The 27,663-nt window shown below is 41.8% G+C and overlaps 1 protein-coding gene across 1 annotated transcript in view; it reads right to left on the bottom strand.

The window, feature by feature from the left end:
* LOC124171022 (EF-hand domain-containing protein D2 homolog) overlaps positions 1 to 26,875 on the bottom strand; it is a 70,710-nt gene extending 43,835 nt beyond the window's left edge. The window contains exon 1 of the mRNA XM_046550159.1: positions 26,638 to 26,875. Coding sequence (XP_046406115.1) covers positions 26,638 to 26,807 — 170 coding nt within the window. The 5' untranslated portion in view covers positions 26,808 to 26,875. The remainder of the gene's footprint in view (positions 1 to 26,637) is intronic.
* Between the last annotated feature and the right edge of the window lie 788 nt (positions 26,876 to 27,663).

The following is a 27,663-nucleotide window of genomic DNA, read 5'->3' as shown; positions in this document are numbered from 1 at the left end:
ATATATCTAAAGTGTGTATACCTCTATCAAATAAGGTTAAAATTTTTCAATTTTTCAAAATCGCAACAAATGTTATGATAATTTTCGCAATTAGATTTACGCAATGTTTAATGATAGGTGAGAGGTTTGGATTTTTTGTGCACTATTACACTGACTGATGTGACGGCTGTCAAGCGCGTAGTCATGTCGATCACGTGACTGTATCCGCCAATAAAAATGCGTATCGGTGGTCTACGAGAATATTCACGGTATGTGATTGCGCATCATGTGATTGGCGGTCACGATCCTTGATCCTTGTGCTGATGGAACGGACGCGAGACTTGATCTACGATCACGAAATGATTGTCCATCAACGTAAGTTTGATGGAACCAGCCCGCGTCACTAGAGTTCAAATCATTCACTAGTGTTTCCGCGTCGAATCGTAATCTGTTGTGCCAAATACTGTGAAAATAGCCCACCGTAATCTCTTCAAATACAATTATTATGTTCTGAATTTTACGCTATGAACAAATATGCGAAGGAAAGTCACTTCCATCCTATTTTTTGTGTAAAAACTGGATGCGGTGCAGGCAAGGTGTTCTTATGGTTCGACTGTTTCGCGTCAGTAGTGCGGCAAGCCCTTAATATATATTCTCATGTAAATTAGTGTTAAAAATTCCGGAAAGGATATTGTAAACACGAAAATCTAAGAGGAGATTCATGAAATGATTTAGAACTTTGAATAACACTAAATAGTTGACAATAAACCTACAAACTAATCGCCTTTCGGAAACACGGTCGCCCGGCGGAGCTTTCATTACTGGAAAGGTAAATATTGGGTTCATTATTACCTGACTGTACGACATTTATACATATATCCTTGATATCATCCATAACGAAAAAATTTCAATAAATTATATTGGTAATAAATCCGCTGACAAGATAAGAAAATTGACCAAACTTACACTCAATACATTGAGATAGGCCGAAAAGGTTTGTTTGGAAAAATATGCTCATGACTAGCGATATGATGATGACCTCGCGAGTTCACCGTGTGGATGCATTCGTTGGAGGCGGCCTTGGGTGGTCTCTGCCGCTCGTGCCCCGTATCGGAGGCCGACTTCTCTCACGGAGGGGTCGCAGTGGGGGGGAGTCACCTATTTCGGGCCGACCATCACCCGCGACGCAGACGCCGGGCCCCCAGACGAGACGCACAGCCCCAAAGACCACGAAGGCAACGAACGCTGAGATAGCGACGCCCCACACTCACACGCTCGTAAAAATCATGAATGCACTCACGATAAGGTGAAAGCAACTCTGCTGCCCTCAAGTGAACGGCTAAATAGTCGATATTGGAAAGTAGAGTCTTTCGCAAAGACGGCAGCAGCCATGTAATTACATGAATGAATTTTCATTCATGTAGCTTTCTGGTAGAATGATTCTATAGAAGCCCTTCGTCTGAAAAAAAGAGTTCGACCATTTTTCGCACATATTTTGTAACTTCCACCTCCGTTGTCGCAGAAACAATCGTCGTTAAGTCGTTCAACTGCGTCTTCCAACAGTTCGGACACTACGATTTCCAGGACTGTATGCATGGTGGTAATCACGCTAGTCATGTGAACGGCACATATTTATTCTTCGCCCTCGTTCGGTGATTAGCGCTAACTTGTATCATTGCCTTGTGCTTACATTAAAGACATTAACTCTGCGGTCATGGGAAGGCCTCTGGACAGACTATAAAGTACTTTACAGATAAAACCAAAACATTTTGAAGTACTTATATCAGTAAACCTCCCCTTTCTTTTATAATCATGTAAACTTTTGTGGTCTGCATTGAAAAAGAGAAAATGTTTTTCTAACGAACATAAACATGTCTTTCAAGCACTCCAAATGCCCCGATTTTGATACGACGAACTACTCAATTTTTCGAACAGTAATAGTGAATAATGCGTTTTTTTCGAAAATAAAGAATGATCTATTGGCTAAGATTGTAATTGGAAAAGAACACGCCTGCATGCCCTTCTACTGAGGGGTATTCAGCGTAAGACAAACCGTTCCAAAGAGAAAGGCAGTGTACATTTCCTTTAGCCTGCGTTAATTTCCAGGCTCCAACTTATACATTATTGAAGGGAGCTCGGGTGTGGTATTTTCGCCAAATACCACGGAATCGAAGTGAACTCACTCAGTGATTCAGCTCGTGGAGTTGGATAGGTGAGGGTAGAGTTCACCCTAGACGAATCCGCAGGCGTGAGAATTTCACACATTCGGAGTTCCTTTCTCCGGGCCAATTCGCTCTTCGAGGATTTTTGTTGGGATTGTCACCAGCCTTCACCCGGGATTTGAACAAAGGACTCTAAGGCCAGCAGCCAAGAATTCTCCGTACATACCGGATATTAGTGAATAGACAATGAGACACCATCTATCAATTCTGACATACCAGAGGAATCCAAATAAGAAATGCAAAAGCAAATGAGTTTTACCGATTACACTCAGATCGTGGGGAGAAATGTCAACTAGGGCAAACGCCATGAGTGAAACGAGGATGTTATTGCTGTAGGTGGCTTTATCCAAGCAATATCCGAAGAGTACAGCGTTCAGTTCTCGTTTTTCAAAAAAATCCTAATTTTAACAATTATGAGGTATAAAGAAGATTAAGTAAAAATACTAAGTAATTCAAAGAGTTCTAGATTTTTGGAAATCATTGTTAACTCTTGTGAATATGATGAATAAATAACTCAATCTCCAGTGCAGGATGGAAGAGCTGGAGGGAGAAATTCACGAAAATGTTTTTAATATATATCTATATTTTTTTTTCTAAGCAGTCGCACGAATAAAAACTTTTAGATTAATTATACCATATAATTCAATAAGATTATTTAAATCATAGAGCATGAATAACAAGTAAAGTTTGTGTTATGTTTAAAGGGGCTGAACTTTTCACAAAAAAAGGCGCTATTTTTTTTAATTTTGTAAACCAAAGGTACGATGTACGAACGGAAGATGTTAACCGGTCGCCGTTTTCTTGCGAGCCGCTCTTCTTCTCAATACAGCAATCAACTTTTCCGCAGTAAGCCGTTGCGGCCACAAGGATTTCCTCGCACATGGTAACGTGAGCAAAATGTTTCAGGGTAGTGCATCAGGTAGTGAGCGGGGTGAGGACTGCGCACACCACGCTCAATTTCCCATGACTTCCAGGGGCGGGTGCGGGGGAGGCGGGAGCAGGAGGGACCGCGCTTCGTCGAAAGAGCGTGGCGTGGCAAGCAGCCCACGGCTACTTCCTCATTATGACATATCCTTTGCTTACCGTCGCCCGGCGCGATGAATCGCTAGTGGATGAGAATGGAGAGGGAGGGAGTGAAGATGCGAGATTCCTCTCACGAGAGGAAAGGACGATTCGCACAATAAGTGAGCGAAAAATTAAATGAAAATATTTCAAGAAAAGTTTACCTCTCCACGATCATAAAAGAAGATGACGCGTACACCATTCCATAGAGATCCGTTTCCACACCAAGCACGAGTAGCAATCGAATGAAAAGCCTTTCTCTCGATTTAGTTCCTACGCTTGCAATGAAGTAGTTGAGATGGTTGAATTCTTCACATTTATACGTCCGGCACAACTAGTTTCGCCCCTTGGGGAATCATCAGGTATAATACAATTCAAATAAAATAGCTGGTGATGCCCCGATTTTAAACAAGTTCCATCGTGTAAATTAAACCTGGCATATTTTCGCGGTACAGTTTCCGTTAATCAGCAGTGATTGATCCGAAAACTCTACTGTTGATGAGGCGGTTATATCGATGGATATATGCACAAAACATTCCGATTGACTACAACCTTGTAGCAAAGGGAGAAAGGATGGGTATTTACTCTATTCGTCCCAATAGGAACGACCTCATCCGATAGGTCGAAATAGGGCTATGCGATTCAGGATATCCTGGACGGTTCCACGGTTATGCAGAAAAACCGTTCCGAATTCGGTGCACTCTTGCAGTAGACCGAACCGTTGTAATCTACATTACCCTTTTTATCCCTGCTAAACCGGTATTTTCCACCGGACCGGTTTTTTCCATTGAACTATTTTTTTCTATTGATCTATTTGTGGCAAGCTGTTAAGAAAAATTCCATCCTTAAGAGAGTATTTCGGAAAAAAAATACTTTACCAGTAATTTGAGCTGGGCTTTAAGCAGGGTGAGGTTCGTGATCCAATCAGCGTTGACGCAAAATATAGCATTTTTCTGGATATAAATTTTGGGTTATTTTCACCCCATTAATTTAAAGACACTTTTTACAAATAAATGAAAACTCATGGCGATGCAACCATTAAAATAGTAATTTCCAATATCATCTACGAGCTCATTAAGGAAGGTATTGTGCAAAAAACGCGCTCTGAGGAGGTGGCCGGGTGGATTCGGGAGGACCGAGCGTGAGATACCTGCAGCCGTGAGTGAACGGCGGCGTTCACAGAAAAAATCAGCGATGGTTTTGGTCAATTTTCAATCGATGGGAAAATTAGCCCGAAACTTTGAAGGGCGCAGTGTCGTTGTCATTTGTTCATGCGTTTTGGAACCGTGTTGTGCTAGTCCTAAACGTGAATCATGAAAAATCAAATGGATATAGAAGGGAAATGAGAAGTGAACTCCAGAATAGGAACCTAACTCAACTCTATTTCAATGCTTTATGTACAGAGGTTTACTGTTCCAGTTCTTCAGAAGAATGATAATTGGCGTCCACTCCGCGCTATTTTTTTCTGTGATCGCACCGAAGCTGTGAAGCTAATTTTTTCGTTGGTCCTAATTTACATTTATTGTTGCCTTTTTTATAAATGGACCTTGATCCTCGAGAAAGTGTTACGTAAAAAACGCTGATGGAATCGATGAGGGTATGCAAATCCGTGCGAAGGTGCACTAGGAAGAGTATTGAAGATACGGGGAGATACTGGATGACATGAAATTAAGATAGAGGAAAATAAAATTCAATTTGTTCGTTGCACATTGACGATCTATCACCGACCATGTTTTCGGCACTTGCGGCATTACCAGGGTACATACCTTGATAATTAGCCAACCATTATCTCGGTAGGTATCGTCACCAATGATAAGTGTCGGCACCAATCGTAAAGAATGCATTTTCAGTAATGAGTGCATTTTTTCCCTCTCGCTCCATTACGTGAAGACAGAGGTTAAGGAACAGCACGCGAATGCGGACAACTAAGTCCTATTGAGATGCAGCGTAAGGTTCAAAATGGTTCTAATGCCATGTAATATTGATAATAAAAGGCTAGCGATGTATAGAGAGGGGCTGTATACATGTGTAGAAAGAGGGGCTGGAAGCGTTCGAAATGTGGAGGTGACGGTTGGAGAAGGTGAAAGAGAGGAACGACGAAGTGCGAGATTTGGTGGGCGAGGGGAAAAATGGGATGCGAGTGAGGGTGGCGGATGGCTTGGATGGAGCAAAGACTGAGAATGATGTGAGGGCATTTGGTGAGGGAAGAGGCAGACAAGGCCAGAGTGGAATGTGGAATGGCCGAGTGCCCAACATGCCTCCCACCTTCACACGCGCAATACCACTAATTGTAACTATAAGAATAACGTGCCAATGCAAATGCGGATCGGGAGCTGAAGATGTGGAACAAGGTGTAGCACTTATGCTTCCAATTATTCCCTTCTTTCAAATGTTTATGCGAACACAACGCCGCGGCTATAGCTCCCAATTCGGATTTTTTGCATTGCTCCTCTTCGTCTACACCTACAAAATACCCTGCGAGCCACCTCTAGGGGGAAGGTTTGGGTGGAGTTCTTATCACGCAATAAGTTCTCTTCGTTTCTCAGCCCATTCGCAATTCCAGCAGCCTCGGTGGGTTAGTGCGTCACAGTCCATTGCTTTGAAAGGATTAAGAATACTTCCTCGGCCAGATCGGCTTCAAGTTCAAGCGGACAAAAAGCAAAACTTGGTGTTTGTATTCGTGCACTTTCACCGTTGGCAACCCCTCCGTCCCAGGAACCTGTTTATTAGTCGTCACGCATGCGCACCAACTTGTTCTCCGCCAGCGAAGTGGGACAGAGGACGCCAACGCGACCCCAGCCGCGTCAACCGCCAACACCACGAATCGCAGACGCCCAACCCCCGTGGTGGCGCACCACTTTACCCCAGAATTGATTTTAGAGGATGCAAAAATCACACCCGCCCTTCCTTCGCCACGATTCACTTGTTTAGAACGCACGGGATTAGCTCGTATTTTCACGTTATACACAGTGGTCCATATTCGGCAGGTCCTTGAATAGTGTGTGGGGAGCGGAGGCCAAGTGACGTCAGCCGGCGGCTCGTACCTAAGAAAGCGAGTTCGTTTGTCAGCGAAAGAAGCACACTCCTTACCGTAGATAACAAAGTGCGATGTAAGTGGAAACTCCGCGGTAGAGTCTGGAATGCACTCAAAGAAATAAGTCCTTCGTCGCAGGCCTTGCGGTCAGCACACTCGGCGTAACTAGACGGTATTGGTTACTTTTTCTCTACATCTGGATGAAATATTTGGTGAAAACAGCCTCCACCATTTTCTCATGTATACATAGTTGACAACAATATAACCTTTGATAAACCACCAAATAAAAGAGACATAACGGTTTATCAGCATATAATGACAATTTTTCCATAACACGATTCATTTATTCGCCGGCAATTTGAAAAAAATCGAAGGAGGGCATTTTTCGGTGGGATTTGTTCACCTTTGACCCCATACGAATCGCTAAAGTGCAGGCAGAGGAAAAATAAATAATACATATTAAGCAAAACTTATTTGAAAATGTTTATGCGGCGTTTCAACTTCCTAGCAAAAAAACATTTTTGGGCTTAAGCCTGCTTTTTTTCGATTTCAGCCCATTGCTCCAGCGCATATAATCTAAGATTTTGGTGACGTCCTCAAAACACCTTCGAAAAACGTAGTTATTGAGAATTCCTACTTCATCATAAACACCATATGCAACGATAACTGCACGAAAATTCTCTCCCTTGGCCCTACCTTCTTATGCGGATTCAATCATGCGCCCCTTCCCGACAAACTGCGGAAGCCCTTCTTCACCCTGATTCTCACAGTAAACATACCAAAAGAAAGGACTCACATTTGCATTTCGCGGAGACCTTCCATGTGGTCGTACGTCTACATCATGCTACGTTTCCACTACGCTTTCCATACGCTGGTTGACACTGAAACGGGTCGGATTACGTAGTTGAAACGGCAGTCACCGCCAGTTAGATCTGGAACCCGGGATTGATGAAGCAGATAAGCCTGTAAAATGGGCTAAAAATCGTTTGGAAAGCATCAGTTATGTGACGGCAGTTACCTATACGACTTCTTATGATTTTTCTCATTGGCCCAAGAACTTAACTTTTATTCATCCCAGCCAAAAGAGAATCACGTTAATATCAAAATGGTCATAGATTTAAGTTAAGCACTCAACGAAATCTTAGATTCACAGCATATCTTAAATTGTTCGACAGCTGACACTGTGGTTTATCCATGGTTATATAAATAAATTTATCTCTTTGTCTATTCCACACACTTCGTTTGGTACAACATCGATTCTTCTAGGCCTATGGGTACCAGAATCACGCGAAATGGGTTAATTCATTGCTAAATCCTTTTATGGACCGTCCTTGCTGTGGGTCAATTTTGTACCCTTGGGACGCTAGTCAGGACCACTGTGGAGCTTGCATAGTGGAAACAAAGCATTAGAGATACTCGATGGAGAGTACCTGGTTACCTCGTTGCTTACTTCACGCATAAGCAATCCAATACAACAGCAACTAAAACCAACTACTGGTAGTGCCACTAGTGAGCGCGACCAATGAACTCTTTAACTTTAAAAGAAGTAATACTAACGAAAGAATGGAGTGGTAATGCGTCCAAATTTATGCAGCAGTGAATAAAACAAAAGTTTGAACTATTTTGAACTATAATATATATTTTTCATTCCAAATATTTTTGTATCTATTTTTTCATTTTTTATTTCGCATATTTTTATTTTCAATATTTTTGCCATTATTTTGTTTGCTGTTTCTATTTTAAAATTGTATAATTAAAAAAAATATGTATCTTAAAAGTGAATGTCCAAGCTTGGTGGCTGCAGCTTAATCAACTAAACATTGCTCTATTCCAAATGAGCAAAAAACTATAAATCACAGTTTCGCAATGAAGATTTTACCTCAAAGACAGGAAAGAATTCGAAATATCGACGTAATATCTCTTTTGGCGGTCTGTATCTTTGGAAGCGTTTATAATATGATTTCGTGCGAATAGTCATGAGGTAGTTGGACGCAATCGCTCCTTGCAATACCATATGGTTTGAGTGGAAAGCACCCTCCAGTGTGAACAGAGTTTCCCCGACAGCCCGACTCTCTTGCTCCTCTCAAATTCCTCTCTGGCGGACGCCATGTGGGGTGGGGGAAGGGAAGGGGAGAGGGCGTGGACACGAATAATAAGTGGCGCACCAAACAAAGCTCTCCCCCCTCCCACTCACCCACCCCACGGTTGACATTTCCCTGAGGCACAGTCAGTGGCCCGGGTTCAATAGTTGGGCGCCGAAGTCACGGGGAAAAGAAGGAAGGCGAGGGAAGGTCTTGGAGTAAACTGCTTGCCCCTCATTGCTGAGCGGATTCATGCTCATCTACATCCACGGGATGCCCCGATAGCCACTACCCCGAGGGTGTTTGGCAGTGGGGGAATATTTCTTCCCAGCACGCATTGTGCTACATGTAGGCCCAACCACTATGAAAACACCCCCTACCACACGCCTTTCAGGCGGCTTGCGGGGTATTATGTAGATCCAGATTTTGAAACACAAATGCTTAACCTATCCTGAGGAATATTCGTGAAGTGCCGCGACAAACGCAATCTTCCGTCATCACCGAGGGGCGAATATTCTGGAAGTAGAATTTAGACGACAACTCTATGGCTTTCCGGTCATACTTACGGGGAAATAGCGCAACAGTCTCTTCACTTATACATGAACGAAGCTATAGAACGGCGAACGATCGAGATAAAGCTTCTCTCAAATAACTTTTTTCATAGTGTCTTCACTGATTTAACGACGAATATATCAACACCTTTACTCTACCAAGAATAAATGCCGTATATCTGTATTTCAAGCAGTGGTTTAGAAAAACAACTCAGCTCTATTAATCCAAAGAAATAGACAGGCACTGATCGCATTCCAGATTGAGAATATAAGGAGTTAGCATCAGAGATAGCGCCTTACTTGATAGAAAACCTGTGTCGAGAAGAAGGGTCTATTTATACCATATTCATTGTTTCAAATAGCATCCGCACCAAACAGAGGAGAAAATATTCTTGATTTATTAGCGACAAATATACCACATCAGGTAATAAACGTTGGCACTGTCGAAGGAATAAGTGACCATAGGGTAGTAACTGCAAAGTTTTCTCTAAATACCGCTGTAAACTTTAAAAAAGAGCGTAAAGTTTTCATTTTTAAAAGAGCTAATTTTGATGGGTTTAAGAGTCATATGAAAAATGCTTTCCCCGAGTTTCAAGAATCAGTATTAAAGTTAAATGTAGAGAATACTTGGAAAGCTTTTCTTTCGCTCGTAACTTCGGGAATAAATAGCTACATCCCTAGTAAAATAGTAAAAGAAGGCAGCGAACCGAGATGGTACGACGCGGAAGTGAGAAAATCATTGAGGCGACAGAGAGCGTGTCATGCTAAAATGAAAAAAGTCAGCACGGATTTATCCGCTAATGAACGCGAGCTAATAATTAAAAAATATAGGATGACTAAAGCCGCCACGAAGGAAGCGTTCAGGAATGCGTTCACGAATTTTAAAAGAAAAACACTAGTAGAGCAGTTACAGGATAACCCAAAAGCATTTTGGTCATATGTTAGGGAAGTTCAAGGTAAACGATCTACCGTATGTTCGCTGAGAAACGACAATGGAGATGTGTTGACAAGCAGTTACGATAAAGCCAATTTATTAAATTCCTACTTTAAGAGCGTGTTCACGGAGCCTTCCGAAAACTCACCCGAGACCGATGACAATCCCTGTCTACATAAGATGCCAGCTATTGACATTAGTACGCTCGGAATAGAAAATATATTGAAATCGCTTAGTCCAAATAAATCACCTGGTCCAGACGAAATCCCTTCTCGCGTATATAAAGAACTAGCCTCAGAACTTGCCCCCTACTTGCAGTTAATATTCAGTAAATCCATCAAGCAACACGAAGTACCTAATGACTGGAAAATCGCTAACGTAACGCCTATATTTAAAAGTGGAGACAAGGAACAGCCATCTAATTACAGGCCGATATCTTTAACGTCCATCTCTTGCAAAGTCCTTGAACACATCGTAGTCAGCTCGGTAATGAAACACCTAGACGCGCAAAACTTATTAATGGGAAATCAACATGGATTCAGGAAAAGCAGATCGTGCGAAACTCAGTTAGCGCTTTTCGCCCACGATATTTTAGTCTCCGGGGAAGACAACATTCCAGTAGACGCGATTTTTCTTGATTTCAAAAAGGCATTTGATAAAGTACCCCACGGAAAGTTAATAATAAAACTGAAATCTTACGGTCTAGACGAAGATGTCATTTCCTGGATTAGAGAATTTTTGAGCGACCGCGTCCAAAGAGTAGTATTAGACGGTGCAGTCTCCAATGAGGTTAGAGTCACTTCTGGCGTTCCTCAGGGTAGTGTCATTGGCCCACTCCTATTCCTTCTTTATATAAACGACATTGGCGAAGTAGTGCAGAGTAAGTTACGATTATTTGCAGACGACGCTGTAGTTTACAGAGAAATCCGTTCCAGCAAAGATATAGATGAACTAACGAATGACCTTGCTGCTATCCAAGCTTGGTGCGATGCTTGGCAGTTAGAATTAAATTTGGAAAAATGCGTCGTAATGAATTTCTGGAAGAAGAATAACTCCCTACAGCGTAACTATGTCATTCGGGGCACGCAGTTAAAGGCAGTTGAATCTGTGAAATATCTAGGGGTTAGACTCAATAATGATCTATCGTGGAATAAACATATTCGAGAAATAACCGGTCAAGCTAATCGTAAAATGGGTTTTGTTAAAAGAATATTAGGAAAGTGCGACGACAAAGTGAGAGAAATTAGCTACTTTTCCCTCGTTAGACCACATTTGGAATACGCTGCCAGTGTTTGGGACCCTCATGAAAAAGGCTTAATAACAGAGTTAGAACGCGTGCAAAGAAGAGCTGCCAGGTATGTGAAAGGTCGTTACGATAGTCTTGTTAGTGTAACTGACCTCTTAGATAAACTCGGATGGGAATCTCTGTCGGACCGTAGATTGAAAAATAGACTAAACCTTTTAGATAAATTCAAGAGCAGTGTCTTTTCTGACGAAGTTAACCATATCTTGCGGACGCCAACGTACTACGGAAGATCAGATCATATAAATAAAATAAGAGAGATACATTGCAGAACAGACAGATTCCGAATGTCATTTTTTCCACGATCAATAAGAGATTATAACGGCAGCAATAGAACGCGTAAATAGATTGCATGACTTGTAGTGTAGCCTACTAACCTATGTAAAACTTACTGCATGTTTCTGAATTTCTATTCTATATTCTATTTCTAACAGCATGTAGTAGTATAGTTTGTTATTATACGGGACGTTTCTTGGACGGTGTGGTGTGCATGTGGGAGTCCAAATGCATGCTGCATGCTGGTGATTGATCACCCCCTGCCAAACACCCTAGAGGTGGCTCGCAGGGTAATTTGTAGATGTAGATGTAAGGCGAATTTTGAAGGGTTAAAGCAGTACTTGTCGAACTCACTGTTTTCAAAGACGCCACTCTCAACCTTGGGTTAAACGAAGCATGGAAAAAGTTCATTAGTATTATGCAAGATGCCGTGGATAAAACGATACCCAGTAAGTGAAAACGTTTGAATACTGAACCGAGATGGTACAATGCTTAAGTCCTTAAAGCTCTAAAGCGACGGAGAGCAATTCACGCTAAAATAAAAAGACACATGCGGGACTTGCCTGTGAGAAAAAAAAACAAGAAATGCGTGAAAATTATAAAAAATTGAAAAAAGAGACGAAGAAAACACTTAGGGAGGCGTAGAGTGAATTCAAAAAAAAATATTGGGCGAATATTTAGATGACAACTCTAAGGCTTTCTGGTCATATGTGAGGGAGGTACAGGGAAATATCGCTACAGTCTCTTCACTCATAAATGAACGTGGCGATAGAGTGACGAACAATCGAGATAAAGCTAATCTCTTAAATAACTTTTTCCATAGTGTCTTCTCTGATTTCACGACCAATATATCAACACCTCTACCTCGACTCTACCAAGAGCAGATGCCGTCTATCTGTGTTTCAAGCAGTGGTTTAGAAAAACAACTCAGCTCTATTAATCCAAAGAAATCGACAGGCACTGATCTCATTCCAGCTCGAGTGTACAAGGAATCAGCATTAGATATGGCGCCTTACTTGAATATAGTGTTCGAAAAATCTCTAGCAGAACACACAGTCCCTAAAGATTGGAAAACAGCAAACGTCACGCCTATATTTAAAGGCGGGGATAGTGAAAGCCTGGTAATTACCATCCAATTTCACTTGCTTCCATGTATAGCACAATATAGGAAAATATTATTTTCAGTTTGATAATGGGTCATCTTGATAGCCAAAATCTTTAAGCAAAAGAACAGTACTAGGATTTAGAAAATGGAGGTCTTGTGAAACTCAACTTACTCTCTTCGCTCACGATATCTCAGCCGCGGGTGACGCACATGTTCAAGTCGATACCATATATTTAGACTTCATAAAGACTAAAGCTAAGGTTCCGCATTTAAAGCTGATTCAAAAGTTGGAAGCATACGGTATAGATACACTCGTAATTGGTTGGATCAAATATTTTATACAAGATCGCGAACAGAGGGTTATTTTGGATGGATTTTCCTCGGTTACAATTTGAGTTACCTCAGGTATACCCCAAGAAAGTTTTAAAGGTCCTCTTTTGTTCCTTCTTTACATTAATGACATTACCACCGCGGTCACCAGCAAAATCCGCCCCCTCCCAGATGATGTAGTTGTATACAGAGAAGTTTACGACCTTTGTGATAGATTAGCTATAGAAAAAGACCTCGTGGCCATAAGAGAATGGTGCAGTACTTGGGAGTAAGAATTGAATCTTGAAAAGTGTATAATGATGGACTTTTGGGAAAGGGATAAATCTTCAAGAAGGAGCTACAACGCTAACGGGATTGAATTAATAAATGCCAAATTGGTAAAATAGTTAGGAGTCACCATTACTCGGGATCTTTCGTGGAGTAAACACACACGTGAAGTGTGCGGGAAAGCTAACCGTAAACTTGGATTTGTAAAAAGAATTTTCGTTAAATGCCCAAAAAAATTGATGACGGCTACATGATCCAGCCATCTCGGCCCCTCGGTCAAGATAAGTCTTGTAGCAAATGTATTCAGTGAAGATATTGCTGAAATTGTAACTCTTTGAGGGTTCATTTAGCAGTGCTCGATTCATGAATCATGCTTGGCGATGGTTTGCTTGTGCATGACGTAGCGATGACGTACCAGCGAGCATTCTGGAATGGCTCGAGTGCTGGAGTTTTCGAACATCTTCGCTTTAGTGGCAACAACTTCGCAATTGATCAAATATATATCCACATATTTGGTACTCGGTATACGATTTTAAGCCATATGGAGGGAGGGTTTTCAGTCAATTACAGGAAGTGGTACATCTGCATACTACCCTGCGAGCCAAGGTGCGTATAATAAGAGGTGGTCTCAGCTGAAACTCCGTGCGGGCATGACGTCACGAAGTTCCCAACGTAGACGTATGCCAGGGAATAACAAGCAGGAACCGGGACGTGATATCGCCTTTCCGTATCAAATTCTTATGAGTTACTACAAAAATATCGTTATTAGCCATAAGATTACGTTGTGTACTCTTCCGGAATGACCCTGTTTTCTTTTCAATCGCATCATAAGACTAGCAAAGTAAGCAGAATTACCGTATTTTACATCCTATACTTTCACCCGTAAATATCGTAATGATCATGCTATTTGGAATTCTAAACTCACAAGAGGAATAAGCTACCGTAAAAAAAGATAAACTCGTTTATTTTATTTAAGTATTTCCAGCTTTAAAATTTAAACTGAAAACCACGGCTGCAGATTTGTAGCCACTTCAAAATTGCAAATGGAATTCTATTGCTATCAAGATAAAACATTTACATGTAATGTAAATATGTATCACAACTATCATTTTGGCTAAAAATAAATATCCTCTGATAGTTGAAGACCGTAATCTGAGCTAAATAAGCACCAGTAGCAGTTAATTCGCCACAAAAAAAGTTATAAAGTGAAAACTACAAGCATGCCTCAGCCAAGTTTCGATGCTTTAATAGGACGTTTTTCCGGGTATGGAACTTACATATTTACATGGTGAATCATATCTGAAAGTACTAATATTAACCTCATGCCCATAAAGTAGCAATGCTTACTATGGAATAATTTGATCTTTAGGAAAGAAAAATATTGGCTGAGAAACAAGATCAAAGAGATTCCGCACATAATTTCCAAGTAAACTTCCATTAAGGTAGTGCAATGAACAGAATAGAGGACGAATATTACCCAAAATATGACAAGAAAAACTACAGAAACCACGACCTATCATGCAGTACATGTGCTTTTCATGAGAGTTGCATCAAATGAAATCACCGACAGAAGTATTAAAAAGGAAAAAAATTTTCATTTTTCAAACTTATATAATGTACACACACGTCAAATGATACATTTTCAGATTTCAATGATATAAGAACGCCATTGAAACTGTAAACTACTTCCTCCCCCACTTTCAGCTGAGACCACCTCCTATTATACGCACCTTGCCTGCGAGCCACCTCTAGGGTGTTTGGCAGGGGGTGATCAACCAGCAGCAAGCAGCATGCAACAGGATTTCCACTTATACACCACACGGTACAAAAACGTTACGCATACTAACAAATTGTACTGCCACATTCAAAGGCAAAACTTGTCTACTACTGATTAATTTTTTGTGACAATAAAGCTATAACACACAAAAAATGCTGTTAGAAATAATAAGAAAATTCATAAACATGCATTAAGGTATGTATAAGTTAGTAGGCTACAATAAAAGATATTTGTGAGTTCTAAAGCAGCCGTTATAGTCCCTTATTGATTGTGGAAAAAAGACATTCTGAATCTGTCTGTCCTACAGTCTATCCCTCTTATTTTATTTATATCATCTGATCTACCGTAGTATGTTGGCGTTCGTAAGATATTGTTAACTTCAACGGAAAATGCACTGCTCGTGATTTTTTCAGATAGGTTTAGTATATTTTTCAATCTACGGTTGGCAGAGAAACCTATCCGAGTTTATCTATGAAGTCAGTAACAACACTAACAAGGCTATCGTAACGACTTCTCACGTACCTGACAGCTCTTCTTTGCACGCGCTCTAACTCTGTTTTTAAGCCTGTTTCATGAGTATTCCAAACACTGGCAGCATATTCCAAAAGGGGTCTAACTAGGGAGAAGTAGCAGATTTCTCTCACATTGTCGTCGCCCTTTCCTAGTATTCTTTATACAAAACCAAATTCACGATTAGCTTGACCTGTTATTTTCCGAATATGTTTATTCCACGTTAGGGTGCTTGGAGAACATGGTAATGCAAGTAGTTACAATATTAGCATCTAATCGTTACATTTGTTTCAAGCCCCTATCAAAACACCTTGCAAGTATTTTGTCTTGCTGATTGGATAATTTTAGTGAATAAACCGTTCTCCTGGGGTCTTGCACGGACGAGCATGGAATGGAGAGGACTACTACTGCCATCTCAGCCGAATATAGTGAGTTGATTTTCTGCTAATTACAATCCTTGTGCTCGATGCCTATTGCTGGCCGAGTGGCGTCTGCAGATCCGCATTTGGAAGGGGGGGCTCCTACCTTATGTTATAAGCAGCGCCAAACTTTCGTTTTGGCCCCAATGCACGATAGCATGAACCTGGGGACAAGGGCGTACCCAGGATCATAACTAGGGGAGGCAAGCCATGGGATTCATGAGATTGTTTCCTTGAAAAAACTGTTTTACTTTAGTAACATATCATATAATAATACATATCATTTTTGGTGGGTTTAAAGAAAATTTGTTGAATACTTTCGTTTTAATTCAGTACTGATTTTGCTCAAAGACTTCATGCGATTTTTGCTTCCAGAGGGAGGGGGTTAGCTGCCCCCCTGCTCCACGCTGGGTACGCCCATGCCTGGGGACGAGATGCTATCGCGTCCGCGAAGGATACTTTCAGAGTATTCAATCGAATTAAAAGTATTCTCAACTTTCAGAAGGAGCCCCACTAATATAGAGAGAATTGTTATCTTGATAATTGGTAAATTAATGATCCCAAGAACTCATTTTCGCCTTGAAAATGGTGATTATTTAGTTCATTCTAATGTTGGTAGTAAAAAACGTTGCGGGTACGAGCTCTCTTTCGTTCATGTAAATGAGCCTTATTGAAAGCACGCATACATTATGAAGAATTGAAAGAAGAATCAGGAGGGAGTACCTATACCGTAAATTCAAGTGCGACATAAAACCCTTCATCGACATGTGGTGTCAGGGCGGCGTCCTTTCCGCAGTGGAAGAGACGGAATCAGGGGACACCATTTTAAAAATAAAGATAGAGCCATAAAAAAAGAAGAATGTAATAATAAGGGCGGAACCTTACGGGAGCATCACCACTCGGAGGGGGGGCCACATGCGCGGAGGGATGGGGTCCAAGGTTGCGGTAACCAGCCCCTTCGGCGGACCTCCCCTGTGCGCGGCCCTCCCCTGTGCGCGGCCCTCCCCCTCGGAGAGTGCAAAGGCGGTGAAAAAGACATTAAACAAAAAAAAATAATAATGACTGAATGAATGAAAATGAAGAAAATAATGATTTTTTGAGGAATAAAAGAAGGTGACGATGAAACATTTTTAAACCTTTTAAAAAAACCGCCCATTTAATAATAATAATAATAAAATACATTATGACTCCGTCCGTGAAGTGAAGTGCTCGTGGTGAACTTGAAATCTCCATTAACTGGGTTGGATCGACTGAAATGGAGCCTTTTCCCCCCGAATCTGTTGGACATAGCTACATGGGTGCGAGATGCCTAGTCAAGGGCCGGCCCAAGCAGAGCGAGACGAGCCCTAAAACGGATTCCCTTAATTGCTCTATTGCCGAGTATCGTGAAACCTCCCCCAAATGATGAACATATTGTAATGGCTTTCCCAAATTATATTTTGAATAAATCCTTATTTTCATGACCGGCTGAACGGCAACTATTTTCTTTCACACTACTTGACTCAGATAAATACATGCTGTCCCAATTATCTATAACTCTTCGCAACGTGAATGTGTGTTAAGCTTTAAAATTGTCTATCGCAGATGTTTGTACAGCGTATTGCAATTATGAGCGTGCTCTAAATAAATCTGAATTATTTTTCTACCGTGATCTGCGTGAGTGTATGGAGTTCCGATTTCATTCGTAGGTGATTTTACCATCGTGATTGATTATAGAGATGTTTTACTCATGTGGTGATTTACGCATGAGCTGATTTGTTACGTCAAATGTATACTCGTCCGTTATGACTGGATTATTTTTCACAGAAAGATTCGCGTCGCCTTCACGTTGAATCATTTTCGACATTTTTATGTGAAAAGATCGCGTATTGACTTGGCTGCGGTGAGTATTGCTCCAGTATTGCGGCATTGTTCATGCGTGTTAACGCCTGAGAGGATGGCGAATTATGAATGCAATCCATGTCATTAGGTAAATGTACAGTTGGCGAGATATAAGAGATTGGATTTACATTCGTACTATATAATATGCTTTCCCATTCCGTTATTCATTATGCTTAATTTCAGTATATGAAAAATGGCCTCTGGGAGTCTGTACAGTATGTAAATCAACAAGTTGATGACGGATCAAACATTCATGAAATTCTGTTCTTGTTGCCAATATGACTATTGACATTCCGCCTTCAACCGTGAAACTCATTTCTATGTCTTTATTAATTGTGAACACTGGGCTGAGTATGGTCAGTGGTATCTCTTCGCAGAGCTCAAACAAAGCCCACGAGGCATTTCTGTGAATGCGAAAAATGCTTGGGTCGAAAAGAATGGTGATGAAGCGTTTGTCTGCGCTGCGATATTCTTCCGAGCGGACACAAAAGCCATTGGGAACACTGTCAGCTTTTGAAATGTGGAATCGACCAGATATCCACAAGAGAACATTCTCAGAGGGATGTTTGTCCGCCGTTATTGAACAAAGCCTTCAATCGACGTAAGAGACATGGCCTCGGATTTCGGAGAGAACTGATGAATCAAATGGTCCGCGAGGAAATGCAATCGGCTGGGTAACAAATGAAGATGATTTATTCGTAACAATACGGGCCGGGACGTGGTATGGTGGGAGACGGATATGAGGTTATTGAGCCGTCGAGTGGGGAAGCAGTGCGAGGGGAAAGAGGTCAGCTCGACTCATCGTGATGAAAGCCAAGGATCCCGCGAGCAAAAACTTTTTCCGCTCTCCAATGCAACGTCGTGGAAGCAAAAATAAATGCGTCACAATTGATGCGAAGAGAAATCAGAGGACAGTAAATTTCACATGGCAGTCGTTCGATGGTTACCATTGTGAATTATAATTAGGTTTTATTTACCATTTAGAGGCGCAGATTTTCTCCCCTTATTGTGAGTGCCAATGAGGTGTAACGTGAGGCTACAAAGGCTAAGACCAAGAGTTAGAGCTGAAAAACTGCGAATGGGACGCAGGAAGGCAGTAATAGGGAACTCGTAGATAAGGGCAAACGGTAGATGAAAGAAATGGCGTCTCTTTAGGATCGATGGGAATCGGTACTTATAAAAGCGACAGAGAGGTCGATTAGATTCGTGAAGAGTTTCAGGGTAATGGCTCTTTTATCATGGGATACTCTTGCTGTCAAATATCTATTTAAAAAGTCGCGTAATTATGCACTACATATTGTTTCTTCAAATTAAGTGATATTTATGACGTCACAGGAATAATTCCTTTTAGAACATTTCTTTGACCGAAAAATATGTTGAAACACAGTCTTTCGGATTTTGATCCTACTAAGTCGTACTAAATTTCATGCCGGAATTGGTCATAAAACTGTTTTTTTTTCGTACGTCCGGGGTTTTATGTTGATTTACGGAGAGTTGTAATGAATGGGTCATTTGCGATAAAAATGGACTTGAATGATTAATGCAAAAAAAAAATTAAACTGCGTTTATAATCCTCGAATAACCAACTCATGGTTTCAAAAGGATTTATCGGGTCCTACACCGCGTCAGTGCGTCCATTTGTGCCGACGCACTGCGGGCTAGAATCGAAAAAAGCCGGCCAAAACCTCAATTTTTCAACTTCCTAGCTCAAAAAAACAATGTTTTTGAGCTAGGAAGTTGAAACTTCGCATACATATTCTCAAATAAATTGCGCATAAATTTCCAGATTATTTCTTTCCTGTGCCCTTACGTTAAATATATATTAGAGGAAGTTGAACAAATATAGCGAAAAACGACCACCCTAGACTTTTTCTGAAAATAGCCAATTTAATCCTCGTGCGGATGTTTCATGAATAGTTTTATTGACAAAACTTATACCATCTTAATAAACACTTCTTTTTCTTAAATTTGGAGGGTTTTAAAAGATTTTGCTTCATCATTAATCATAGATATATAACAAAATGTCGGAGCCTGTTTTCAGCCAACTTTTTATATAAAAGTAGGGAAAAAGTAGATACTACCACCGACTTCCGCCAAGTTACTTATACCACGTCGTTCTATGAAGATTCGAAGTTGTGAATGTAAAGTAAAATCCTTCACCAACTAGCAACCTCGCATTTTACATCGTTTTTTCGAGCGTGCGGTCGACTCCGGTTCTGGCCGGCGGCGGAGAGTACGGCGACGCGGCAAGCGTGTGGATGCGATATGGCCACATTTACTTTTATATCTGGATAACAGATATAACATTGATTGAAAATAATCACCAGGAAGTAAAATTAATAAATATTGCTACGAATGACTCTTATTATGTAATCGCTGGGCACTGCATGAGGAGACCTCTTCCTTGGAGTCAATTCCATATACTTACTACTACGGAGAATGGACTTACATCGTGTGCTTCACGCAGGGAAACGGACTCTTTTTATTAACAAACAAACTCTCTTTCTTGGCAAGAGCCGTCCATGAACTCTTCTTTCCAGCCTCCCATACGTAATTAAAGCAAATTAAATTTATGCAAAATTTCCAGTTCCTAACTAAAAAAATCGTTTTTGAGGTTTTGGCCAGTTTTTTTTTCGTTTCTAGCCCACTGTGAGACGTTTTGATCCTCTTCTCGATGATTATTTTCAATATTTTAAATTTAATCTCGAGCCGAGGATCGGAACGTTGGCCCAAATGGTGGCCCTGACCCGGTGAAACACCCGAGAAAACTTACAGCATGAGATACGGCGGGAAAGCTTCAAATTATACATCACACGGTTGTTGCCGCGAGAGATATCGTGCAGGGATTTAGCGTAGCGCGTGACGAATAGTCGCTCCGATCGGGAGAAAGCGTGGACATGAATATGTGCGTCACGCGTGCCGGTGGGCACGGCTGGATGCTAGTCGGCACGGCACGGCTTTTCCGCTGCAATAGGCGTGACTCAGTGCTCCTATTGATCGCACCGACGCAGCTCATCGGGAGCACCGAGTCATCGCGGGGGGTCGCGCGAAAAAGTTTTCGCCAAAGAAGCACGACTCCCGCGGCAACATCAAAGCTCACTGCGGCTCGTTACGGCGACGACACGGCTCTGTCAATTTGGGCGCTCATTCCCATAATCGAGTTAACTCTACTACACCTCACCAGGAGGCGTGGGGGCGGGGCGCGCTTTCCCATCGTGCCTTGTGTTCAAGTGATCCGGTGATGGAAATTCGTGAAAACATTCCACCGTCGGATACCAAAATCAATTCACGTCAGTTTTTGAATTGCTCTCGCGTTGGACACCGAGTAAGGCTGTCTAACCCACGAGCAATTTACAACCATCATTCGACGAGGAAATCTGTGATCTTTTATAATTCACGTCAGTATTGCGGTTCTTATTCTTCTAAACAATGCGATAGAAGGCAATCCGTTGAAAAATCATAAATGCACGCTTCCATGACTTTCTTCTATTCAATGACGAGAGAGGGGACAACGTCCGTGCGATAGGCCGCTAATCCGTGATACCCTTTCTTAAGCTTAATTTCATCCTCTTTCTGTAGCTCTGTCGAAACTTTCTACTGAATAATAGTCATGTGTGTGTGTGTAATAGTGTGGTCGTAAATGTATCTACCCTTGTGAGAGAACGCTAAAAACTACATTGCTATTGCATGAAAAGCCAACGCAGTTAGATAGTGGTTCTATGATTTCTGGAAACGTATACCTGCGAGTCATCTCAAGAGCGTCTGGCAGGGGGGGGGGTTTCTTCTAAACATGAGCTAGCTACATGTAGGCGCAACCACAGTGACACGTAGGTATGTGTGGCAAGGGTTTATACAATGAAAGCTAATAAAATTCAGGTGGACATTCTAGCACATTGGCCGCTTAAAACTTACCAGTACCTATTCTTGATTGATTAATCATTGGAGAGTCTCCTATAAGTCAGACTCCCAAAATTTAAATTGTCTGTAAACTCATTTACATTCATATTAATATTTTAAGTGCCCATTTAATAGTTTAAATAATGAAGTGACCCATATTTACTCGTGTTCCGATCCTTCGCATGCTTCTGGAACATTTTGCGGGGAAAAGTCGACCGCCATAATTATTTCTCAGGTGAGTTGATGACGGCAAGCACTCATGTGAAGCGGGTCACCGCTTCTCCGCCGCATCGTGAATCGTCCTCTCGAGGTTCGTTGATGTTGACTGTATTGGAAACGATCCTCTCCCTCAAAGAGAACCTCTCCCACATGGAGTTAATGAACCAGAACTCAAGTGACGTCACTGACTCGTGAAAAGTGGGCCGAAACTTCCCCTTATTTTTGTCATATGAGAGATTGGCTGAACGAGGAAGGCTATTTTCACATATTAGATAGTATCTGGCGCAACTTTGTGGAATCTATTAATCAAGTTAAACTAACTAGAAAAACTCCGAGGGCTACCATTGGATTATTGAAATTCACAGCCATGTTTTCGTCGAGCAGTCGACGTCATCCGGTGAGCATTTTACTAAACGTATTTATGCTCACCTGACGATGTCGACTGAGTAACGAAACCATGGCCGTGAAATAAAATAAAACTGTTTAAGTGTACAGAGGGTACCTTGCCGGTTAATCATATTTTTTATCGTAACTTACCTCCCATCTACCGAATTCTTTACATAAAATGCGTTTTCGGGTCCAGGTGAACGTCTCCATTGATCAAATTGGCGTATTAAATGTAAATAACGGAAAGCATTTTGCGCCTCGCAGGTCACCCTTGCTAAACGTATTTTACGTACGTAGCCACTGGAGCAAGGACTCGGTGGCGATCATGGCGATGCCAACGCAACTCACGATCGCTTCGCGGCCGCCCGTGCGCACTCGGATTTGTTCAAGGTCGAAAGCGCGGGGAAAATAACTTTCCAATTCCTTGCGAGGCGCGATTCCTACGTTCGCAAATCTCTGCGCCTCGTTCACGGACATTACGCTTTAAGTTGTAGTGTCAGCAATGTCATGCATCAAAACTGTTATCGTATTTATCTTTTTACCACAACGCACGTCTATTTAAAATAGAATCACCATAAACAAGTTTAAAAGATTGCGATATAATATGCAGCAAAAATGGCCAGTATATTGTCATTCCGAAAGCGTAGATTCAAAATAACTAATAGATACACTCACGGTTCCGTCGACCTTCTATGAGTATTGGCAGTGCACTCGTTTGCAAAAATGAACCTTCATCCAATCACGTGAATGGGTGCAAATTCCCATTGGTCCATTGAACGATGAAATGTATTGAACTGATGGAGATTCGAACCACTAATGACCAGCTACACCAAGGCTAAGGAATGTAACTTGGTCGTGTGGTGGTACTGTTAACGCAATAGTCTGGGATTTCGGCGATCAGGGTTCGAAATTCGGTGATAGAATTGTATTTGTTTGCTATTTGTGCCAAAATTCACAATGTGTTATGAACGCATCACTTTATGTGCTTAATATATCGCGTAAGTGGTTCTATTATCACCTTTTTGACGTTGGCAGAAGCCTTTAAAACTGCGTCATTTCACGCGAATGGAAACAAATATTTACCTTGAAAAGATAATCCAATCCATTTATTAGTGCTCTGTTAACAGCAGTAAATCTTGAAATGAAATTTATTTCCTTGTAAATAACTCTGGTTTAACTCTGAAATTTGAATGAAATCGGTGCGGTGTTAACATTACATTGATCATAACTTACACACTTTCATAATACGAAACTTGGAGCAGACTCTTTGGTTTTGTACTTCATGGCAATTTCGTATACGCTTAATTTTGTTTATTTATTTTCACGCAAATGAAGTAATGGTGAGTATTTTAATATTTACATCATGCAGAGATTGCAGTTGGTGGAAGAGGAGAAGTAGTGGGCACGACCCTTCTAGTGTTAAGTGTTCTATGTGAGTGGCATTCATCGCAAGCGATAATACACAAGCAGTTTGAGCTCAGGCGAACCATGTTCTGCACTTTTCATTTCTACTAAAATTGCATGAAATGTGAATAACCTTTTCCACCTCTCAGTTAAACGCATTTCACTCGTAAGTGCAAGTATATATTTCGCGAAGAATTCGTCGTTTCCCACTGAATTTAGCAAAACGTTTTCGTTGGTGGGGCCTTTCAAATCAGAGAAAAGCTAAATCATTTCAGCATTTATTAGCACGCAGCATGTGCTCCTTTGGAAATATTTTTATTGACGGCATTCGTCACACATGACGAGTAGGTTATGATTTTCAATGAACAAACTTGGTTATATTCTCAACAGTTTTATTCTCCGCGTCTGGTTTCAATGCTATTGTGTCCTTTTCAATAGTCCAACGGACACCAATCCCTCCCATATTTATACCCTGACCCTATTTTTGGTGTTCTCGCCTCCTGAAAACGACAAAACAACGTTGAAACCGAATGAGAAGAATAAAAATATGAGGAATATTACAAAGTGTTTTCGTTCCCAGCCATGGAAAAATTCCACCAAGTAAGCCAGTCGATGGTTAATTTTATGAGTGGGTGATGGTTAGCCATAGGAAAATACCCGAAGCATAAAGAGAGACGGGCCTAAATTTGCAATTATTCTCTGAAGTTGTGAAACTGCATCCCATGGTGAACAAACAGTAATTTTCTCGCCGCGGGCAGGCAATGGTGAGACCGCAAACGGGAGAACGTATTTTCCAGCTCGCTTGTCGAGTGAGTCACTCACACGGCTCCCAGCGCGACGGACGTAATGCGGATCGGCTCTCAAGTGTCACTCCACCGCCTGAGCGTTGCTTCGTCACCCACGGCTGTGCTCATTAATAAATATCATTTCCATGCATTGGTCATGTTACGGTTGTCACTTATATCCAGATCGTTTGGGGAAACGCCGGCTAGAAAAAGTGAAGACACTTTTAATCTGTCGCGCGAATAGCGACGAAACTTCACATAAATCGCAATAAAAATTCACCCTGGCCAGGAATCCAACCGCGGACCATTGGATTGTATTTTCGAGGCAGGCCACTAAGCTTTCTCAAATCTTTGGGTTAATTCTGGGGAGGTTTCCTGCGAAACGCGTGTTCCGTAGCCTCACAAGCATTATTGAGCTGGAAAAAATAATTGTTTGATGCCCGATTCCTGGCCTAGGTGATTTTTACGTTTTACGAGTACAATTCCTTCGAAAATTATTTAAAACTTGGAAAATTAAATAAGAAACCCATTCCAGTTTCTTGGCACAAAATTATTTCGTCTTGTATCGTGCCACGATATCCACAGATTAATTATTACTCCAGATTGCGTGAAATATCTGGACTGCTTGCTCAAAAAAGCAATCCAATAGTATTTGGCAACACTGGAATATACAAACGAGGTAAAATTGCTTTTATTTTGGGTTTAATGTCAACTGCTGATAGTATGCCTTATATACCTGAGGACTTAAGAGATTTGCTTTGGCGAAGTTCAACTACCCCAATGGTATATCTTTACTTTTGCGGAGACGCGAAAGTAGGTCACGAAGCAAAGTTGTTTTTAAGGTTTCATTCGTATGGCCTCAATCGTATTTCTTCCAGCTTGCACCTATCTTATCTTTCATACGCCTGCTTCCTTGGAAATATTTTAGCTATGCGTTGCAACGAAGCCCGTTCAACTACTTTTTGGATCATGTTTACTTGAGGGTAGTTGCAGAAGTGGGCTATGAAGTGTTTGTCAGCTCCACTCGTGTTTCGCCTTGTTCCTCGCAGCATATCGCCGCAGTGCCGTGGGTGACGCGAGTTGTTTGCCCCGGGTCAACATACACTCCTGAGCGTGTGCCTTCGGGATTGACGCCTAAGATCCCAACATTTGTTTACCTCTGACGTCAAACAAGAAAGACACAAATCATCTGCACCTCCTAACGCACTCTTTTCACGCGTTCAAATTACTCTCAATGCCTCCAACTTCTCATTAGCATCCAATTATTTCACTCGTTTTTTTCCCACCTTTGATTGCATTCTATGACCCTGTGGGCACTCTAAGAAGGACAAATGCTACTCGACGTAATAATGTTCCTCCTGCTCTTCACCCGAGTGGAAGGTTCAATTTTTTCTGCGATCGGTATCTTATGTTATTCACAGTAGTCACTTCACTTTTCCACAAGTAAGACAGTGTACCCATGTATACCTTAAAGTACTGATTGGGCGGAGAATGTGAAACTTCGATGTTTAGTATATTGACGCGGCTTCCTCGATTGTGTCGTTGGGATAGTTTCGTTCAAGGATGAATACATTGGTAAGAGCAATTGCCAGCCGAATGAGAGAATGAGGGAGCGTGTTTTTTCGCTCAAATAATGCGAGGGCCCGTAACGCAATGCGTAATTCCCGCCTTCACTCAGCTCCCTTGGCACGAGCACATCGTCAGCTTCTCGGGTCCTAGGGACCGCGTCGCAGAATGGAAACTTTGGAATTCCTGTGTTCCGTATTTTGCAATCTTTTTTCGCCGGAAAAGCTACACATCCGGCCCAGGACGTATTTTCCAGGTAAGAATGTAGTCTCGCGGAGGAAAATATTAAATGTGCTATAATTCATGTCATTCTCCCGCCACGTAAATGAGTGCACTAATGACTGGAGTTTTTATACTGACGTGATGGGACTTCACTTTTCGGAGCACCTTTACTGCGGCTAAAAACTAAATTGACAGTAAATCAGCAAAATAAATGTACTTCACCGTCGCAAACTGGCAGTCCGCCGCAGAAGGACGCAGTCTATTTGACTTTTTGTAGCCACTAATATGCATACTTGTTGTGGAATTGTTGTAATAAAGTCCTTTTACCGCAGAGCTAATGTTTCGGTAGCGTTAGCCGTTGGTCGTGATTGCTGACAGAGGCCGTGCACTTTGTCCGCAGTGAACTCCCGGTGCAGAGCGGCTTACCTGTTGAACGTCTTCTCGTACTCCTTGATCTGCCTTCGGGAGAATTCTGCAAACTCAGTGTAAACGTTGACCACCTTGAACTTGGGCTTCACCTCTTTGCCCTCGTCCAGGGCTTCGTTGATGGCCTGCCTGCGACTCAGCACGCCGCTCAGCTCGTCGTCCGCCGGCATTTCGTGTTTGCGCGCCGCCCGCCCGTATGCTCCCGCCACGGCAACTCGACTCCAACTGCGCCCGGCCGGCATCAGCTGAGGCGAAGGCGGAGGGGGAGTGGAGGGGAGGGGCGGGTGGGGGAAGGCGAGTTGCGCATCCCAGGAGAGAGGCCTTGGGTGAAAGTTGACGATCGATAGGGGATTTTAAAGGGGGATGGACTCAGGGAAAGGGTTAGGGGGAAACCGGTGCCAACGAGCGACCGGTTCCGATTATACGATTGATCGAAACTGACTATCGAGGGTTGTGATAATCCGCGATACAATTGCGCCTATATGGCTATTGACTTAGATATGAATGCGGCATGTTATCAATGCTTTATATTTCAAAGATGGCGGAGAAATTAATCGGATAGAACCCGGAAAAATTCCACTGGCAATGTAGAACAACATTTTTCTAAGTATTATATTTTTTACTCACATCTCGCAGGCTTGTTCGGACCTTTGAGTAATCGAAACCATAACTTAATGGGTAATATCATCAAAGATACTGTAGTAACTCAGTGTAGTTATTTGATATTATCTCTTTTGTTTTCGATTGTAAATGGTTTTAAATGCCAACCTATTTCTTGTGTATATTTTTTATGTTTTTACTCTCGCCCAAAAGGCTATTCATGCGAGTCGATTGATCGAAAATGACTAGCAATTTTTATTGACACTCGACGTAGAGGTGGTGGCCATCCATCGCTCCGTATAGATTGTGATTCGATTGTCGAGCGTCGTTGCACCAGTGATCGCTTTACGCATCAGCGACTCCCGTGGCGACTTTTCCAAACCCATTCAAATGAGACAGCTCAGGTTCCGCGGTCGCAATCAAGTG

This window comes from Ischnura elegans, chromosome X (genome assembly GCF_921293095.1).
Source record: "Ischnura elegans chromosome X, ioIscEleg1.1, whole genome shotgun sequence".
NCBI lineage: Eukaryota > Metazoa > Arthropoda > Insecta > Odonata > Coenagrionidae > Ischnura > Ischnura elegans.
Note: the sequence above shows the minus strand (reverse complement) of the source record. Positions and strands in the feature narration are given on the sequence as shown.